General features: G+C 43.6%; 1 protein-coding gene across 5 annotated transcripts in view; it reads right to left on the bottom strand.

Moving 5' to 3' along the window:
- anks1b (ankyrin repeat and sterile alpha motif domain containing 1B) overlaps nucleotides 1-13,920 on the bottom strand; it is a 260,974-nt gene that overhangs the window by 101,058 nt on the left and 145,996 nt on the right. For all 5 annotated transcript variants that reach the window (XM_086146400.1, XM_086146403.1, XM_086146401.1 and 2 more), the window contains exon 12: nucleotides 4,300-4,436. In XM_086146400.1, the coding sequence (XP_086002526.1) occupies nucleotides 4,300-4,436 (137 nt within the window). The remainder of the gene's footprint in view (nucleotides 1-4,299; nucleotides 4,437-13,920) is intronic.

Raw genomic sequence — 13,920 nt, 5'->3', positions numbered from 1 at the left:
CAATTAGAGGCGTGTTAGCTGAATCGCGCCGCCGCCGCCGAGAAAAAGCTGATCTCACACTCCGTCCACTTCGGACTTTGACACTAATTACCACTGGAGGTGAATTATCCTCTGTTGAATTTGTTTTGTTTTCTTTCCCGACGCTCTTTTCACCCCCTGCTGTTTATTGAGCGCACGCGCGCGCGCACGTGCAAACAATACCGAGTCGGTCGTATCCAGCGATGACGCGCAATTCCACACAGATCGGAGGAAATATGCTGCAGGATTAAGAGACTGGAGAGATATGTGTGTGTGTGTGTGTGTGTGTGTGTGTGTGTGTGTGTGTGTGTGTGTGTGTGTGTGCTCAGCACAAACACAGTACTACCGCTGAACTGATTAATGAGTGGGAACAGAATAATTAGCTCCAAATGCCAAAGTGATTGGTGATCTTTCCGTGTGTGTGTGTGTGTGTGTGTGTGTGTGTGTGTGTGTGTGTGTGTGTCCTATTGATGCTTCTGCTTCATCTCAGGTTTAATAAGAAAAGCTGTAGATGCTTTAACACACACGCCGTCGCTGACGATACAAGCGGTGCTTTATCACAAGCCGGGTGTGTCATGAGTCAAATGTGTGTGTTCGCTGTGGTTGCATCATCAGGTGTGTGTTATGACGGGTGATGCTCATCTTCTCAGCAGATGTTCACCGAGATTTCAGCTTCTTCTTCCGTTAGACTGCTTCCTTTCTGGGGTCTCCACAACCGATCATCTGCCTCCATCTAGCGCGCTCCTCCCTGGTCCACCCAGATCTCCAGCGCCCTTCCTTTCTCCACCTCCGAACCATCTCATGGTGGCTCCAGAACATCTAACGCTACTCCCAAAGAGGTCTTCTCCTCCACACATTTCTCCAAGGTCTCCATTGACCTAAAGTACTTCCACATCTCCACTCCCTGGTCCCTCACCGCCTGTGGGGATGCGATGCTAACAAGGTTAGCGTCGAGGTTAGCGACAAGGAGGCTACTTCCTGGAACCGGACAGAACTTTCCAACCCGAAAGCGCCCGACGCAGGTTCGGGTCGAGACGTTCCCTTTCTGGATTGGTTGACGTGATTACCATGGCAACCGAGGAGCGATTAAAAACAAACTGATCGAGCGTTCGCCTTCCGATCGCTAACGCCTCGAATTGCCGCCGAAATCGCCCGTAATCGCGTTCGGCAACAACAAAAAAAAAAGACGGGGCGGTGGAATATTCCCGTCGTCACGGCTACGGGAGGGAAAAATTCTCCCGCGTGGCGCAGGAAGTTTCACCAACCGGCGCTGACGTGATGTTGCGATTAGGCGTAACGGCCAATCGCGACGCTCGGAGAGGAGCGGCGGCGCGCTGAGATTTCACCGCGCACGTTAGTTAACCGGAAAAGGGAAGGAGCGGGAAATCAAGCAACGGGGGATCGACAGCAACTGTCTGCTGAGATCGGCTGCTGAGAATATCGGAATAATAATGAATTTATCGGTTGATCTTCCGCGCTGGAGCAGCGGTTAGCGCTTCCGACCGGCTGCCAAAAAAAGAAAAAAATAACATCGCCATGCGTTTTTTTTTTTTGGCTTCTGAATTTGAAAACGCGATAATTTTTTGGACGGAAAAAAAACGTCTCGTGACATACATTTTTTCTTATTTCTATGAAAAGAAAAAAAAAAGAAAAACAGGCAAAATTAAAAAAGATTGATTTAATAACCAGAATAGCCTTTTAAACAATCTACATCCTCTTATACTGCACATGCTAGCAATCCATTTTCTAATAAATTCTAGCAAATTTTCCCACAGTGACAAGATTTTCCCTTTATTAATATTTTATTTGTAGATATTATATAATTTTTTTATTAATATTTATGATTAATATTTTATCATTAATATTTTTAGGGTGTCATTATTTTTTAATATTCATTTTTAATATTAATTTGTTTTTTTTTTGGAGGAGCAGTTCATTAAATGGAAAGATTTTTATAATTTACATGTTTACCTCCTTTACACCAAAACAAAGGAAAAATTTAGACTTAGTGTTACTCCTGGGTAATGATTTTACGAAATGAATGAATATTTGCGTATTAAGACCCGTGTACATTCCAGCGCCGGCGGGACGTCACGTCGGGTTCCGCCTCCACAGATGTTCCCGGCGACACTTTATCCCAAGACCGGGAAAACAAGCGGTTTCAATTATGGAGGTGCGAAGTGTCGGGGCGGCGCTCGTCCGCCGAAGACGGCGAGAGAGAGAGAGAAGGAGGGAAAACCGAATCCCCCGACAGTCGCTAATGAGATCCATTAGTTGTGTTTCTGAGGATGTCATGAAGTCGCCCGTCGGCGCCTCCATCAGGTGGACGGACGTCCGCTTCCCGAACGGCGACATTTATTTTTCGCATGTTTTCAGGAGCAGCGGTGAGTGTTTTAGCCTGCGTTGCGGCCTCTCTGCGGGGAGTTGGCGTGTTCCCACGGGTCTACACGGCCCGGGTTTGTACCCGTTCTACGGCCGCGGGAGCCGGAGGAGGGGAAGCAGCCGAGAAGGACGTCTGCGTTCCGGTGAAGAGTTTCAGCAGGAGACCGGAACATCTGGAGGCTCTCCAGGAAGAGCTGGACCAGGTGGAAGCAACCAGGATAAAGTGTCAGGGAGTGGATGGAGGGATGGATGGATGGATGGATGGATGGATGGATTAATTGATAATGGTTGGGTGGATGGATTAATTAATTGATGATGGATGGAAGGATGAATTAATTGATAATGGATGGATGGATGAATTAATTGATAATGGATGGATGGATGGATTAATTGATGATGGATTAATTAATTGATGATGGGTGGATGGATGGATTAATTGATGATGGATTAATTAATTGATGATGGATGGATGGATGGATGTTGGATGATGGATGGATGGATGGATGGATGGATTAAATAATTGATGATGGATGGAAGGATGGATGGATGGATTAATTAATTGATGATGGATGGAAGGATGAATTAATTGATAATGGATGGATGGATGAATTAATTGATAATGGATGGATGGATGGATTAATTGATGATGGATTAATTAATTGATAATGGATGGATGGATGGATGGATGGATGAATTAATTGATAATGGATGGAAGGATGAATTAATTGATGATGGATGGATGGATGATGGATGGATGGATTAATCGATGATGGATGAATTAATTGATAATGGATGGATGGATGGATGGATGAATTAATTGATAATGGATGGAAGGATGAATTAATTGATGATGGATGGATGGATGGATGGATGGATGGATGGATTAATTGATGATGGATTAATTAATTGATAATGGATGGATGGATGGATGAATTAATTGATAATGGATGGAAGGATGAATTAATTGATGATGGATGGATGGATGGATGGATGGATGGATGGATGGATTAATTGATGATGGATTAATTAATTGATGATGGGTGGATGGATGGATGAATTAATTGATAATGGATGGATGGATGGATGGATGGATGAATTAATTGATAATGGATGGAAGGATGAATTAATTGATGATGGATGGATGGATGGATGGATGGATGGATGGATGGATTAATTGATGATGGATTAATTAATTGATGATGGGTGGATGGATGGATGAGTGGATGATTGGCTGGATGGATGGATTAATTGATAATGGATGGAAGGATGAATTAATTGATGATGGATGGATGGATGGATGGATGGATGGATTAATTGATGATGGATTAATTAATTGATGATGGGTGGATGGATGGATGAATTAATTGATAATGGATGGATGGATGAATTAATTGATGATGGATGGATGGATGGATTAATTGATGATGGATTAATTGATGATGGGTGGATGGATGGATGAGTGGATGATTGGCTGGATGGATGGATTAATTGATGATGGATGGATGGATGGAAGGATGAATTAATTGATAATGGATGGATGAATGGATGGATGGATGGATGGATGGATGGATGGATGGATGGATTAATTGATGATGGATGGATGGATGGATGGATGGATGGATGGACGTATGGACGTATGGATGGATGGATGGATGGACGGATGGATGGACGTATGGACGTATGGATGGATGGTCAGGACTGCACGTACTTAAAACCAAGGACAGAAACTTTAAAATCCCCACTTCAGACGCCTCTGAAAGCCAAACAACAGCCGGGTTCCGACACAAATAGAGAGAAAGAATAAATAGGACAGAGAGAGGAAGCTGAGGTGTGTGTTTGTGCCGGTGTGTGTGTGTGTGTGTGTGTGTGTGTGTGTGTGTGTGTGTGTGTGACGCTCACCTGCGGGCGGATCACTCTTTCGATGTTCTTCAGGGCCGTGTCGGGGGAGGGGGGCGAGCAGTCGGGAGTGGGGCCCGTGGAGCCGTCTCCATGGTTACCGCGCTCGCCATCGCTCGCCGCCACCTGGGACGAGAGACCTTGGGAAGGGAAAAGAGAGAGAGAGAGAAAGAAGCGTCGTCGTTTTTTGGCGAAAACCACGGCGATAATCTTTCTATCCACAGGTAGACACACACTATATGGTCAAAAGTATCGGCCGCTCCGATCGCTTCCGTGGACACGAGTCTGCAAAATCCAACATTTCTGAAGGAACGGGTCGAGATGTTTGGACCACAACTCCGCTAAGACGCCAGAAGCGTCAGGAAGGAGCGTTCCTTTCACCGAAACACTTCCTGATTGGAACGCCGCGTCCACGGCGAACATTTCCGAACACCCGGAGATGAAGATGTTGAGGTTCTCTTTGGGAGTGAAGAGGATGGAGAGGATCGGGAGTGGGTCCAGAGTATGCTAGATGTTTCGGAGAAGGCCAGACTGAGATGGTTGGGTCATGTAAAGAGGTGGGATAGTGAATATATTGGTAGACGGAGGTCTAGTGGAAGACCGAAGAGAAGACATGAAGGTATTTGGTGTGAGAGAGGAGGAATGAGAAGATGGAGGAGGTTGATTTGCTGTTGTGACCCTTGAAGGGAAAGGCAGAAGTTAAAGCCGACCTTCTTCTTCTTCTTCTTCTTCTTCTTCTTCTTCTTCTGGCTTTTCCCTTCAGGTGTCGCCACAGCAAGTCAACTTTCTCCATCTAACCCTATTCTCTGGATCCTCCTCTCTCACACCAGCTACCTTCATATCTTCTCTCACTACGTCCATAAATCTTCTCTTTGGTCTTCCTCGAGACCTCTTGCCTGGCAGCTCCAATTCCAGCATCCGTCTACCAATATATTCTCTACCCCTCCTCTGTCCATGACCCAACCATCTCAGTCTGGCTTCTCTGACCTTCTCTCCAAAACATCTAACATGTGCCGTTCCTCTGATAGACTCATTCCTGATCCTCTCCATCCTGGTCACTCCCAAAGAGAACCTCAACATCTTCATCTCTGCAACCTCTAGTTCTGCCTGCTGTCTTTTGGTCATTGGAACAGTTTCTAGTCCAAACATCATCGCTGGTCTCACCACTGTCTCTTCCACCTTTCCTTTTATTCTGGCTGATGTTCTTCTATCTCTTGGTACCCCTGACACTTTTCTTCACCCATTCCAACCTGCGTGAACCCGTCTCTTCACCTCTTCTCCACACTCTCCTACGCTCTGGACTGTTGACCCCAAGTACTTGAAATCCTCCAGCTTCTTGATCTCCATTATTTGCCGTTCTATATTCTCCGTTATTTGGCTTCACTAATATATCATATTTACATCACCTTCTGTCATGAGTCTCTCTGCCCCATCAAATCAATGGAGATTAACTTGATTAATCACGATTAATCGAATTCAAATTACTAGTCGCGATTTCTGGTGTAAGAATTGCAAAGACGAGAGACCCTCCTTTGCTACGTTTGGTGTCCGTCTCTCTTTCCCGGCGTTCCTTTCAGCGTTTCCCGTCTCCTCGGCGACACTTTAACGCCGAATTAAGCTTTTAAAAGTTAATCACAGAGGGTCGAATCCATTCAGAGCGTGAAACTCTGGAAAGAATGAAAATATCCATTATCGGCGCAGATGGCCGCTTGGAGAGACCGACCGACAGATGGACGACGCTCTCCTCGGCACGTCGCCGTTCGCGTGGCCGGAACGACGCGGCGCTCGTCCCGACTGGGCTTCAATGGCGAGGCCCCCTGCGGAGCGCCGCCACGGATAAACCTGGCAGAGACTCGTTCTGGCGTCACCAAAGCAGCTGGAAAGATGATTCAGAGCTTCAAAGAGGCACGGGATTAAGCACCCCGAAGGCCGGCGGAGCAGAATCCAGACACCCCGTCCAAATGGCCGGCAATTTGTCACAATTCTTTGCGGACGGACGGGAAGCCTCACCACTAGAGCCGCTTTCCAACTGAAGGTACTCTCTGCAGTTCCTTGAATCTTCTCACAAAGGAGGCGGTTCCTTCGGGCGTCCGGACAGCAGAGGGACCGGGGATCGTAGACCTCGGCTTCTGGAGCCACTTTAGCTCCTACGGGTAGGGAGTTTTTACGGTTCAATGGGAACCTTGACCAGATACTTCTAGTGGACCGGGGAGCGACTGCGCTTCTCCACAGAGAAGTTCCAAGGACTCCCAGAGGAACGTCTACGTTTTGGCTAAAATAAGTCGGAGATAGCTAGTGGCTAATGAGGTTCTTCAATCTCCACTACGTCCGTGTCGTCTTCCTCTTCGTCGTCTTCTTCGGGAGTTTGTTTTGGTGTAAGGGTCTTCAGGTGCACGTGACCCCTCAGTGCCCGAGGGAACGCTAAGCTAACAGGTTACCCGCTTCCTGGAACCAAATCCGAGATGGACCTTTCTTAGAACGTTTCTGTTTCTGCTGGGTTGTGAGGCAGCGCCAGGTCCTTCTTGTGGCAGAGTGGACATTTTGATAGGCGCCGTGATTTCAGGGAAGAGGAGGACAAAAACAAAACAAGGAAAGCGAAGGCGGTAAAGCAGGCGTGTCCACATGCGGCTTGAATTTACATCAGAGACTGTAGCTGTTTTCAAGGAATTCAACATCAAGAGGCGCTGCCAGACAAAACACGCCAACTACAACAAGATACCGTAATTTCCACACTGTAAGCCGCGACTTTTTTCACGTAAACAACAATGCGGCTAATATATGGACTTTTTTTTTGGGGGGGGGGGGGGCTAACGAGCTTCACGCCGCTAAAACATTTATCCTCGTCACATCACCGATGAAATGACCCGGAAATTCAGAGAACGTTCAACTCCGACACCGAAGAAGACGACTTTGACGGTTTTAGTGCGCAGGAGGAAGCCCGAGATAGCGATCGGCTAGCCGGTGCGGCTTATAGTGAGGTGCGCCCAATAGTCCGGAAATTACGGTAACTGGGAACGAACGTGGTGAAAAATTCAAGCAACTGGAAGCTATTTAACAGCGCAGTAGCATGAAAATGCTACGAAGCACTGCAAACCTTTCGCTGAGTGTGAATTTTTGTCGGACACCCCTGCGGTAAAGCTAAGTGCTGAAGCCACCCGGGTTGGTTGGATCGAGGAGGGAGCGTTCGCCTCAATCGGGACGATACACACCTTTTCTCGGGATAATCAGACGCAAACACACACATCTCTGTCAGATGGTTCCCGCCCACACGGACTCTGCAAGACACCAAAAATATCATCCCCGCACCTCAGAAACACCTTTGTGAAAAGCAGGGTGATGTTTTGCTACTCATGGTTAAAGAACCGGAGCGCAAACCGTCCGTTAGCGCGATCCAGACGACGGCGTTGGTTTCATAGTTTGCGCGAGAAACAACGTGGTGTTTACCAAAAATTCTATGCTAATTTGAAGGAGATTTTCTCAGCTGTGCTGACCTGCTGGTCATTTCATGCGAATTTGTTGATTATCTTTTATTGATTTTCCGCGAAACGTGTCCTCACGCATCCGGGGCGGTTTGTCGCTCACTGGAAAAAATACCAGATGGCTTTTAGGTGATTTTCTTTGCGGACGACTTTGTGTTTCACATTCAAAGCTTATAAATATTTAGTTTGGAAGGCGAAACCCTGCCTTTCCACGATTTGAGAACCATCCGATACATTTACCAGAAACGGAAAGCGTATATCCAATAAACACACACACACATAATGTAAACTGTATAAATTCGCAAACACGCTAGCAAATACGCTAATGTGAGTTTTAACATTTTTTTAAAAACCTAATTTTAAAATGACCAAAACAGTTCAGCGCACCTGAAAATAAGCTGCACCCACGGAATTTGAAAAGGAAAAACAAATGCACACACATATTGACCGCATTTGTCCATTTGTAATGTGGGATATTTACAGCGATTTTTTTTTTTCTTTTTATTAAATACGTACCGCTAATCTTTTTTTTTTTTCAAAACACTGTAACACGTCTGCTTAAAACAGTAAAAAATACTCTAAGTCGTTTCAACGGTCCTCCGATGTGACCAAGCTAAATATTTGGAACTGGTTAGCATGTAAGCTAACAAGCTAATGTTAGCATGCTAGCACGTAAAAAATCCATAAATTAGCCGCGTTGTTGTTAAAGCCGCATGGTTCAACGCATGTGAAAAATGTAGCGGCTCATAGTTCGGAAAAGACCGTACATATGAAAGACCGACGTGCGGTGAGGATCATGGCTGGTGAGGCACTGACTTCCCTGAGGCAGGAGAACTGCGTGCCTCACCTGGTGACTCACTATAATCGCTCAGCACAAGAAACTACTAACACACATATAGCTGTTGACAAATGAACAATGTACAGTGGAAATAGTTCATCTGGCAAGTGTTTAAACATTTTAATAGCGACAGCAATGCGGCGTCAGTGCAGAGCATGGCGGCGGTCAGCCATCATCGCGCAGCCTACGTTGAGGCTCAACAGTCCGCAGCCTCACCGCGCATCTCCGCTCAGCATTTGAACATTAAATGTGAAAATCCAGCCACTCGAAAAGTGGCGAAGTTAAATGAAATCAATGGAAATCACTGATAAATAGAACCATTGTGTCTTTTTTTCATTTTACATTTTTTTTCTTTCCAAGATGGCCAAGTGAGGCACGGCCTCTCCTGCCTCCCCTGACGGCACAGCACTGAATTTTTGTTTGTTTCTGGAAATAAACATCATCTGACCTCTCTCATATATATATCTTTATACACATTTAAAAGTAGCACGCTTTTGCTCATGGAAGTCCCTCAGGGAACGTGGCAGGGAATTATCACACCTATTCACGAAACAACTGACCGTATGTGTGTGTGTGTGTGTGTGTGTGTGTGTGCTCATGTGAGTACTATACTGCAAAAAAAAATAAATAAATAATGACATGAATATGTCAAATAAAACCTTGAAAGAAGATGGAAAATAGCAAGAAATAGAAAAAATATACATATATTGTAAATATTATATTCTTTTATCTAATGTATATATATATATATATATATATATATATATATATATATATATGTATGGGGCTCCAGCTTGGTAAATAAGTCTGTCAACACTGAGGCTTTGAAGATTTATGTGATGTGTGTGTGTGTGTGTGTGTGTGTGTGTGTGTGTGTGTGTGTGTGTGTGTGTGTGTGTGTGTGTGTGTGTATGTGTGTGTGTGTGTAAGCGCATACACAAATGCACTTCCCTCGGCGAGGAGGCTGAATATTTCCCCCGAGCAAGGCCAGAGCGCGCACACACACACACACACACACACACACACACACACACAGAACAAATGAAGGTGCTGATGTGAGAAAGGGTGTTTACCAGTCGACTCTGTTTACATGCAGCTGTTTAAGGAGTGTGTGTGTGTGTGTGTGTGTGTGTGCCACAGCGGGACGGCTGCAGAAACGTGAAGCCCTGACAGCTTCTGCGGCTGCTGACGCTCCAGACGTGTTTGCGTGACAGCGGATTCCCTTTGGATGATTCAGAGTTTGAAAGACTCGGAAGTTTCCGCTTCCAAAAACAACAACAACAACAGATCGTAAGACTGCGGACGGTTTGTGATTTAGCTTTTACCTCCGACGTTCTGACACTCGCGAACAGGCCGGACGTGAAGCTACGAGGGGAAAAAAAAAACGTTTGTGCATGAAAATCAAGGGAACGTCAGAAATGTCATGATATGATTTGTACCGTTAACAAATACATTGTTTTGAATTTTATTTATTTGCATCGTATCTTGTGCTGACCCCGGCCTGTCCGTCAAATTTTAAAAGTCAATAAGCCAAAAAATTTTCCCACCCCTGATCTACAAAATATGACGTTCGAATGAGAGGTTGATTTGTCATATGTCTATTTATAATTATAACTATTATATGTCTATTTAGATTGAACGCCACAGGAGGTCTTTCCTATCTGAGGCTATCGGACTTTTTAATTCTAATTCAAATCTACTCAAATCTTTGTACTTTTTAAGACCTTAAAACACTTTATGACACTTTATATTTTATTTGTATTTCTTATTCTCCCTCCTTCCTACTATTATCTATTATTGTTATGTTTTACTTGAAACTCAACACAACAATTTCCTTCGAGATAAATAAAGTATTCTTATAAGCTGTAATTGAGAGGGTTGAATCTATACGATGTCTGAATATTGTGTCTACATTATATGACGCGAATAAATAAGAGAATGACGCAATATAATTTATAAAAGAGTAAGTGAAGTAAGTTTTATGTTTAATATCAGGTGAGAATGAGAGGGTGAAAGCTTTACTTTTACGAATAAATTCACATTTTAATTATAGCCTGTTAGCCGGAGCTGCTACCTGGTAAAACAGCAGTTTGTTGTAACGGCGTCTGTCAAATTGGAAGCTTAGACAGACTCTGTGTGTGTGTGTGTGTGTGTGTGTGTGTGTGTGTGTGTGTGTGTGTGTGTGTGGAGGGGGGGGTTAAAGAAAGCAAGAGAGCTCTTCTGTCCTCAACCGTCCTCCTCCCACTCACCTATCAACACAAACTAACAATTACAGCCGCTGTTCTTCCTGCTGTCGCTTCTGCAGCTCAAGCCAGAGGAGGCGTCATTTCTATGCACAGTATGCGCCATGTTTTGTATATTGTGTGTGTGTGTGTGTGTGTGTGTGTGTGTGTGTGTGTGTGTGTGAGCTCTTCATTGAAAGGGATGACGAGCATCAAGGGTTATCGAAGGACTGCAGGTGCAAGTAAATCTGTATTCCAAATTCCAAGATGCTGATTTACTCAAATATCTCCTTTTTTTTTGTCACATCACAAGCATTTCAATTAATTTTTGTTTCTAAATTCCTGAATTAATCATTTCTATCCCTGAGTTCAAGGAACAAGTTTTTTTTTTAAATTATTATTATTATTATTATTATTATTATTAGTATCTAAATAAGTATCTAAAAATGGGTTATTGGGTTGTTTTTCAATTGAATTTGGAAAAAACAATCTAAAAATTACAACCATAATCTATCAATGATTGAAGATTTTTATTATTATTATTACTATTATTGGAATATTTTGGATTGGGGTTAATTAAAAATATTTTGGATAATTTAATACATGTATATTATTTGTCATTTATTTATGTTTTGGGAGGCAGGAGTGACCGAATCACATAAATAAAATGTTGCGACGCCACTTTACAGGTGAGGAGCAACATTCTGGAGGCCGACGCTCCTCTGCTTTATGGATCATTTGTACCAGACAATGAGATAGATGTATTTATGGATTATAATAAAAATCAATAATAAAAAATTATACATAAATATAATAATAATATAATTTAATATAATAATATAAAGGTAATATCTTATAATAATAATAATAATAATAATGATAATAATAATAATAATAATAACAATAAATACTTGTAATAATAAATTATATTAATAAAATGTCATGCATTCTTGATTCATTACAAATCAACTGAAATATTGCAAGCCTTTTATTCTTTTAATATTGCTGATTATGGCTTACATCTTAAGAAAACTCAAAAATCCTATCTCAAAATATTAAGATAAGATAAGAACAACTTTATTAATCCCGAAGGAAATTGTTGTGCCAGAGTTACAGAAAATAGAACAGTAATAAATGATAAAAAGAAAAAGGCAGAATTAGAAATTAAAAATAAACTATAAACTATAAACTATAAACTATTAGAATATCATGAAGAAATAATTCTTGTTTTTTCAATTGCATTACAGAAGATAAAGAACTTTATCACAATATTCCCATTTTCTGAGACAGTCCTGTATAAAGTGAGTTGTATATTAAGGGGTTCCACCAAAACGCTTCCAATGGAGTTCAAATGCACAAAAAAACAGCTTCTCAGCAGTTCCCTTCTCAACTCCTTCTTAAACTGACCATTTCTGCGCCTGAACTTGCAGACACAGATCCCAGAATCTCGCCGCACCTTCAGCTTGACACATTTAGCATCCTTGTTGACGCCTCCCGTGTCCATTAACCCTCTTTTGGCTGCAAATAGTCGTATTCTGCGTCTCTTTGGGGTTGACCAGGACGGATAGGATCGGGAATTAGTCCGTATCGGTTGGGCTCTCGGTAGTCGATCTCGAGGAAGACCAAAGAGAAGATTTAAGCACGTGGCGAGAGAAGATATGAAGTTAGGAGAACAGGGTGAGATGGAGAAGGTTGTTGACCCCTGAAGGGAAAAGCCAGACGGAAAAGAAGTCGTCGTATTTTGCGACGGGCCGCCGAGTTTCTGTTCTGCGGCTTCGGAAAGCGGTTGCACGAAACAATGACTTTAACCTCTTTGCTGTCATAAAACCAGCTTCCATGTTTGTCAAACTGGAACTCCAGCCCAAGACAGGAGGAGACGAAAAAAAAAGAGGCTTTAAAATTGATGCTTGTCAAGTTTGAATCTGGAGTGCGTTCCCGGGCCCTCCTGAGGCACTCGCAGATACGACTTCCCCCCCCCTTCGCCTTCGCCGGCACGCGTGCAGATTAGATTTATTAAAATATGCATTCACGAGACACGTGGAGAAAAAAAAAACATCCGCATGCGGGCGAATGCTGCCGCAAAGGGAATCCATCCAGGACAATGAGTACAATCCCCGCGCTAATATTCAGGGATTAAGCACCCGGAGTATGTGTTTAGCTTGACTTTGCATTATAAAGCAAGGGATCCCGTCCAAGTCCTTGTCGGAAACATCCGTCGCGGCGAAGGGTGCGAGGGGCGATGCGATTGGACTAAAGAAGGAGCGGTTTTTAACCGACGACGCGATTTGAAAACTTGGGATTAGAGATGAGGAGTCCTTTGAAACCCGGCTCGGAGGAGTATTTGCATTCCAATGGCTTCCCGTAATACGGCTAAAACTTCCAATTTATTAGCCTTGAGAATTTGACTATTATGATTATTAAAAAAAAGAAAAACAAGGAGATGATAGTGGACATGAGTTCCTCAAAGGTCTTGAGGTTGAGCAGCTCAAATACCTGAGAGTCCACATAAGCGAGGACCAGCATGAAACATCGGTACTCGTACTTGATCGCAGTTTGTCAGTTCAAAAATTTCGCAGAGTCTGTATTAGCTGACTGGTCACTAGCATAGTTAGCATGCTTTGAGGGAAAGCTACGGCTTGGACGACGGCAGCAGTTTCTTGCCCGATCAGGCATACGGCCATTGATCCGACTTCAGCGAAAAAATATTTGTAGTCCCGTCCTCAGTAAACACTCGGCACCCACTGGCTACTCTCCGCTTCCTCGATCCCGTCATTTTTACCGAAGGATTCAAAGGGCAAAGTGAAAAAGATAAATATAAAGAGTTACCGTGATTTCCGGATGATAAGCCGCAAAATTTGTATGTAAACAACAATGCGGCTAATATATGGACTTTTTTTGGGGGGGCTAACGAGTTCATCCTCGTCACATCGGACCGATGAAATGACCGGGAAATTCTGAGTCCGTTCAACTCCGACACCGAAGACGACGACTTTGACGGTTTTAGCGCGCAGGAGGAAACCCGAGATGGCGATCGGCTAGCCGGTGCGGCTTATACTGAGGAGCGCTCAATAGTCCGGAAATTACG

Source organism: Fistularia commersonii, chromosome 5, assembly GCF_037954325.1.
Source record: "Fistularia commersonii isolate RoL2024-O1a breed Wild chromosome 5, RoL_Fcom_v1.0, whole genome shotgun sequence".
In the NCBI taxonomy this organism is placed as follows: domain Eukaryota; kingdom Metazoa; phylum Chordata; class Actinopteri; order Syngnathiformes; family Fistulariidae; genus Fistularia; species Fistularia commersonii.
The sequence above is the reverse complement of the archived record's forward strand: the minus strand, read 5'-3'. Positions and strand labels throughout refer to the sequence as shown.